The sequence below is a fragment of the Giraffa tippelskirchi genome, chromosome Y (genome assembly GCF_054371585.1).
Source record: "Giraffa tippelskirchi isolate mGirTip1 chromosome Y, T2T-mGirTip1v1.2.pri, whole genome shotgun sequence".
In the NCBI taxonomy this organism is placed as follows: domain Eukaryota; kingdom Metazoa; phylum Chordata; class Mammalia; order Artiodactyla; family Giraffidae; genus Giraffa; species Giraffa tippelskirchi.
In genome coordinates, this window is record NC_137290.1 from 15,198,986 (window position 1) to 15,206,568 (window position 7,583).

The 7,583-nt window shown below is 37.8% G+C and overlaps 1 protein-coding gene across 1 annotated transcript; it reads right to left on the reverse strand.

Annotated features, from left to right (window-relative positions):
• Positions 1-241: 241 nt before the first annotated feature.
• LOC145537632 (heat shock transcription factor, Y-linked-like) lies at positions 242-2,125 on the reverse strand. The gene is made up of 2 exons (XM_081568401.1): positions 1,479-2,125; positions 242-1,047 (listed from the first exon to the last, which is right to left on the reverse strand). Exons 1-2 carry the CDS (start codon positions 1,989-1,991, stop codon positions 316-318), a joined length of 1,245 nt encoding a protein of 414 aa, XP_081424527.1. The 5' UTR covers positions 1,992-2,125; the 3' UTR covers positions 242-315.
• Between the last annotated feature and the right edge of the window lie 5,458 nt (positions 2,126-7,583).

A 7,583-nucleotide genomic window follows, 5' to 3' on the forward strand; every position in this document is an offset into this window, starting at 1 on the left:
CATTTAGACACCCATTCATTTCAGCAGGGATGATTTCCCAAATCACTTTACATCCATTACCTCTTTTCCCTTTGTTCTCATTTTCTTGCTTAGAAACAATAGGCTAGGTGCCATTTACCTAGGATGCCTAACGGATGTTTTCTTGAACTGAAGAGTTTATAAAAGAGTGCAGAGAAATAGCCAGACATTGAAATAAAGCCTTAATTTACTCTTCATTGTTTCAAAATAGAAAACAAAACTGTGCAGAGGAACGTGTAACTTTATTGTTCAAATACAAGAATTGTGGGTATTTGTTGACATCTCCCAACGTAAATTTTAATCTTCATTAGGTTCCATAAGCTGATACTTATTTGATAGGTCAGTTTTAATTAGCATGGTTTTCACATAAGGAATATCGTTGATGAATTGACTTGAAAGAGAGGAGGTGGGTGTATAAGCGATCGTTGGCACTGGGGACCTTGAGTTGCCTCTCTGTTGCTGGTTAGGAAGACGACTGTCATGGGCTGACATACCGCTATACCTGTCTGGAAATGTAGAAGGCTCCACCATCAGTCCAAAAGAACTGCTCCATAATGGAGATACGATGTGGTTCTGAGAAGTAGATGTAGCGGTAGTAGCAAAGTCCTCAACATGGCCATTTACTTGAGTGTAGGTGCTATGGAAGTGCCAATTAAAAATGCTCAACTGGTTTAAAACAGCAGGTTGATCTACCACGTTCTGTTCTCTTTGTCTAACTGATATTGATGGGGAAGGAAAGTCATGCGGAAATAGGGCGCTTGTTTTAGGGACTATCTGGCTGGTATAAGTCTTTTGTGGGAAAGGCACACTTAAACTGGTGGAAGCTGAAAATGGACTCTCTCCACTAGTTTCAGCATGAAAACCAGAGTTACGATCATCTATGTTGACCCTTGCTTTAACATGCTTCTTCTCGTAATCTGGAACTAGTGAAGATTTCGGAAACACATTGCTAATCCCAACTCTTCTTTTCATTCTTCCTAAAAGTTGGGGATAGCCTCTTTTGAAATTTGGATTATGGTAGATCTGTAACTAAAATCAAAGGATACAATTATTTAGTTTTTTATAAACGAAGGTAAAACTGACAAGCAAAGTTAAACTATAAAAATGTATTCCTTTAATGATGCCAATTAAATAGAATCAAAGACAACACCTCCATTAGTAGTTTTAACACTTTACATGTTAGAAACAAGTATGCTCCTCAACTAAAAAATATGTTGTATATATACAGTAAATACCACTTAAAGTAGCTTGAGGACATGTATCTGATTTCAAGTTGCTAGGAGAGTGTATTAAGTATCATATATTTTAACCTCCAGCTCTTCTCAACTTCAAAAAATAAAACGTGTTCAACAGTTTGCTATCTCAATTTTAAATTCGGTTTTAGCTACATATGTGAACATGCTTTCTAAGTCACATGATTTAATCTTACATATTGACAGTAAGTGGAAATTTTGGATTACCTTGCTCAAAACAGAGACATTGTTTTCTTCTTCCAGAAAGTCAGGGAGTGAAGCAGATCTTTGAAAAGTTTGTCGCTTTTTACTAAACCCATAAAGTTTAAGCTGGCTAACTAAACTTTTCATACTATCAGTTTCAAATTTTCTGAAAGGGGTCTTTCTTTCCAAGACTTCTTTCTTGAAGAGTTCTTCGTTGATCACTATAGAAGTGCCACTCTCATCCCACCAAATAGATTCAAACTGATCACTTTCAACTATAGTCCAGAGTTTTTGTGGAAAAGTGAGGGAAAGAAAATCATTCAACTCATTTCTTTCAGAGACAGAAAATGTGTAGTGTGGCCTTTTTATCCGAGCTTCCTTAGACAAAGCCTGAAAAGCATATTCTTCAATCATAGATCTCAAAACTGAGTCCCCAGTAAGTGTGTAATCACACGAAGACGATCCAATGGAGGTTTTGGAACCACTTGATACATCTTTACGGGGCACATCTTGAATTTCTGAAGGAATGTGTGCCATCTCAGAGAGATCTTTCTTCAGATACTTTTCTCATTTGCCTGACTTTACACACTCCAACTTCAAGTGCTGCTTGGCTGGCGTACAGAGATAAACTCTCAAGACCATCAGCATGGTTCTCAAAGTCAAAAAGCTGTGACATCACAAAGTCACTGGTTTCCTAGCAATTAAAGAGTAGCTCTGACATCATAAAGTCACTGGTCTTCTAGCAATTGAAGGGCAATGTTCAACCAGTGTTTACTTCTACATCAACTTAAAATAAAGGCTGCTTGCATAAACAGTAACCAAAAACATGAAACCTGCAAACTGTCATTGCTAAAGAATTTTTACACAGAAAAATCACATCAATAAGTCTACTTGGTTCCTGAAATAAAAGTGATTGATCACCCTTCTATACACATATTCTTAACTTTCAGGACTGTTACCAAACCAAACATGGGTCTGCTCACTTCTATGCAATGAAGTCAATCAACTGACTGTGGGTTTCAGTGAAAGCAAGTGTAGTGTTTATTTTATGACCTTGCACAGAAGTGTTTATATTATGCAGAGTAAAATAGTCAGGCACGGAAAGAAAGACTCATTTTACTCTTAATTATTCCAAAATAGAAATTGGCCCTATGAAGATGAATATGTAACTTTTTTCTTCAAATAAGAGAATTGTAGGAATTTGTTGACATCTCCCAACATTAATTTTACACTTTGGTATCCTCCATAATCCAACACCCATTTGGTACATCAGTTGTATTAGGACAGTTTTCAAATAATGAAGATGGTTGATGAGTGGATCTTGAAAGAGAAGCAGCAGATGTATCAGGGATCTTTGGCACTGGGAAAACTAAATTGCCTGACTGTTGTAGTTTAGGAAAAGGACGGTCATGGGCTGACATATTACCATACCAACCTGGAAAGGTAGAAGGCTCCACCCTCGGTCCAAACTAACTGTTCTGTAATGGACATAAGTTGCGGTATGGAGAAATAGAAGTAGACATAGCTGCAAAATTTTCACTAGAGCCATTTGATTTAGTGCAGCTTCTATGTGAAATCCCATGACAAATGCTCAACCTAGATTGTGGGATGGGGAGGGAGATGGGAGGGTACTCCCAGAGGGAGGGGATATATGTGCCTCTATGGTTGATTTATTTTGAATTCTGACAGAATGCAGCAAAATTCTGTAAAGCAATTTCTCTTCAATTAAAACAACAACAACAACACCTAAAGCAGCTGCAGATTGATGTATCACAGTATGCTCCTGTGGTCTAACTGATATTTACGATGGAGAAGAGAAATCATTTCAAGTTGGGGCACTTGTTTCAGCAGCTATCTGGATGGTAGAAGGCTTTCGTATGAATGGCACATTTAAACTTGTGCAGGCTGAAAATACACTCTGTCCTCAAGTTTCAGGATGAAAGTCAGAGTTTTGATCATCCACATTACCCCTTGCTTTAACATGCTTCTTCTTATTACCTCGGACTAATGAAGATACTGTAGAGACATCTATTCCCAACTCTTCTTTTCACTCTTCAACAAATGCTAAAGGATCTTCTCTAGGCAGGAAACACAGAAAGGTTGTATAAACTCGAACCCCAAACAGCAAATCAAATGGCAACAGGATCATACTTATCAACAGTTACCTTAAATGTAAACGGGTCGAGGGCCCCAACCAAAAGGCAAAGACTACCTGAAAGGATACACAAACAAGACCACTGTTTATGTTGTCTACAACAGACCCACCTCCAAACAAGGGGCACATACAGGCTGAAAGTGAAGGGCTGGAAAAAAGGTATTCCAAGCAAATCGAGACCAGAAGAAAGCAGGAGTAGCAATACACATATCAGACAAAATAGACTTTAAAATAAAGCCTGTGAAAAGACACAAAGAGGGACACTACATAATGATCAAAACATCAATTCGAGAAGAAGATATAACGATTATAAATACATACGCACCCAACATAGGAGAACCACAATATGTAAGACAAAGGCTAACAAGCATGAAAGGGAAATTAACGATAAGACAGTCATAGTGGAAGACTTTACTACCCCACTCACACCTATGGATAGATCAAGTAAACAGAAAATTAACAAGGAAATACAAACTTTAAATGATACTATGGACCAGTTAGACATAATTTATATCGATACAACATTTCACCACAAAACAATGGGTTTCACCTTTTACTCAAGTACGTATGGAAACTTCTCCAGGACAGATCACATCCTCGGCCATAAGTCCAGCTTTGGTAGATTCAAAAAACCTTGAAATCATTCCAAGCATAATTTCTGACCAAACAATGGGTTTCACCTTTTTCTCAAGTACGTATGGAAACTTCTCCAGGACTGTTCACATCCTCAGCCATAAGTCCGGCCTTGGTAGATTCAAAAAGCCTTGAAATCATTCCAAGCATATTTTCTGACCACAGTACACTGAGACTAGATGTCAACTGCAAGAGAAACACTATTTAAAATTCAAACATATGAAGGCTGAATACCACGCTGCTAAATAAGCAACAAATCGCAGAGAAAATCCGAAAAGATATCAAAATATGCATAGAAACAAATGAAAATGAAAACGCAACAACCCAAAACCTATGGGACACTGTAGAATGAGTGCAAAGGCGAAGGTTCATAGCAAAAGCGGCTTACCTCAAGAAAGAAGAACCAAGTCAAACAAATAACCTAACTCTACACCTAAAGCAACTAGAGAAGGAAGAATTCAAGAACCCCAGGCTTAGTAGAAGGAAAGAAATCATATAATAGAGCAGAAATAAATGTAAAAGCAACAAATGAGACCGGAGCAAAAATCAACAAAGCTAAAAGCTGGTTCTTTGAGAAGATATATAAAATTGACAAACCATTAGCCAGACTCATCAAGAAACAAAGGGAGAAGAATCAAATCAACAAAAGTAGAAATGAAAATGGAGAGTTCACAACAGACAACACAGAAATACAAAGGATCATAAGAGACTACTATCAACCCCTATATGCCAATAAAATGGACAACTTGGAAGAAGTGGGCAAATTCTTAGAAAAGTACAACTTCTGAAAACTGAACGAGGGAGAAAAACAAAATCCTAACAAACCCATCACAAGCATGGAAGTTGAAAGGGTAATCAGTAATCTTCCAGCAAACAGAAGCCCAGGACCAGATGGCTTCACAGCTGGATTCTACCAAAAATTGAGAGAAGAGCTAATACCTATCATACTCAAATGCTTCCAGGAAATTGCAGAGGAGGGGAAACTTCCAAACTCATTCTATGAGGCCACCATCACCCTAATACCAAAACCAGACAAAGATGCCACGAAAATACATAAATAAATACATAAATAAATAAATACATAAATATAACCACGGGGTAATATCACTGATGAACATAGATGCAAAAATCCTTTACAAAATTCCAGCAAGCAGAATCCAACAACATATTAAAACGATCATACATCATGACCAAGTGGGCTTTATCCCAGGGATGCAAGGATTCTTCAATATCCACAAACTAATCAACATAATACACCACATTAACAAATTGAAAAATAAAAATCATGTGATTATCTCAATAGATGCAGAGAAACCCTTGGACAAAATTCAACATCCATTTATCACCAAAACCCTCCAGAAAGCAGGCATAGAAGGAACAAATCTCAACATAATAAAAGATATATACGACAAACCCACAGCAAACATTATCCTCAATGGTGAAAAATTGAAAGCAATGCCCCTAAAGTAAGGATCAGTACAATGGTGCCCACTCTCACCACTCCTATTCAACATAGTTTTGGGAGTTTTGGCCACAGCGATCAGAGCAGAAAAAGAAATAAAAGCAACCCGGATTGGAAAAGTAGAAGTAAAACACTCACTGTTTGCAGATGCCATGATCTTCTACAGAGAAAATCCTAAACACTCCACCAGAAAATTACTAGAGCTAATCAATGAATATAGTAAAGTTGCAGGAAACAAAATGAACACGCAGAAATCCCTTGCATTCCTATACACTAACAAGGAGAAAACTGAAAGAAAACTTAAAGAAACCATTCCATTCACCACTCCAATGAAAACAATAAAATACTGAGGAATATATCTACCTAAAGAAACAAAAGACCTATATATACATATAGAAAACTATAAAACACTGGTGAAAGAAGTCAAACAGGACACAAATAGATGGAGGAATATACCATGTTCATGGAGTGAAAGAATCAATATAGTGAAAATGAGTATACTACCCAAAGCAATCTATAGATTCAATGCAATCCCTAACAAGCCAAAAACGGTATTTTTCAGGGAAATAGAAGAAATAATTTCACAATTTGTATGGAATTACAAAAAACCTCGAATAGCCAAAGCAATCTTGAGAAAGAAGAATGGACCTGGAGTAATCACCCTGCCTGATTTCAGGCTATACTACAAAGCTACAGTCATCAAGACAGCGTGGTTCTAGCACAAAGACAGAAATATAGATAAATGGATCAAAATTGCAAGCCCAGAGGTCCAAGCCACGTACCTATGGACACTTTATCTTTGATAGAGGAGGCAAGAATATACAATGAAGACAAGACAATCTCTTTAACAAGTTGTGCTGGGAAAACTGGTCAACCACTTGTACAAGAGGGAAACTAGAACACTTTCTAGCACCGTACACAAAAATAAATTCAAAATGGATTAAAGATCTAAATGTAAGACCACAAAGTAGAAAACTCCTAGAGGAAAACACAGGCAAAACACTTTCTGACAGAAATCACAGCAGGATCCTCTATGACCCACCTCCCAGAGTAATGGAAATTAAAGCAAACATACGCCAATGGGACCTAAATAAACTGAAAAGCTTTTGCACAGTGAAGGAAACTATAAGGAAGGGAAGAAGACTGCCTTCAGAATGGGCCAAAATAATAGCAAACGAAGCAATTGACAATGAATTAATCTCAAAACTATACAAGCAACGCCTGCAGCTCAATTCCAGAAAAATAAGCGAGCCAATCAAAAAAGGGGCAAAGAACTAAACAGTCATTTCTCCAAAGAAGACATACAGATGGCTAGCAAACTCTTCAAAAGATGTTTAACATCACTCATTATCAGAGAAATGCAAAGCAAAACCATAATGTGGTACCATCTCACACCAGTCAGAATGGCTGCTATCCAAACGTCTACAAACAATAAATCCTGGAGAGGGTGTGGAGAAAAGGGAACCCTCTTACACCATTGATGGAAATGCGAACTATTAGAGCTACTATAGAGAACAGTGTGGAGATTCCTTAAAAACCTGGAAATGGAACTGCCATATGACTCAGCAGTCCTACTGCTGGGCATACACCCCGAGGAATCCAGAATTGAAAGAGACACGTGTACCCCAATGTTCACCCTAGCACTCTTTATAACAGCCAGGACACGGAAGCAACCCAGATGTACAACAGCAGACGAATGGCTAAGAAAGCCGTGGTACATATACACCATGGAATATTACTAAGCCATTCAAAAGAATGCATTTGAACCAGTTTTAACGAGGTGGATGAAACTGGACCCTATTAAACAGAGCGATGTAAGCCAGAAGGAAAAACACCAATAACACACACACACACACACACACACACACACACACATGGA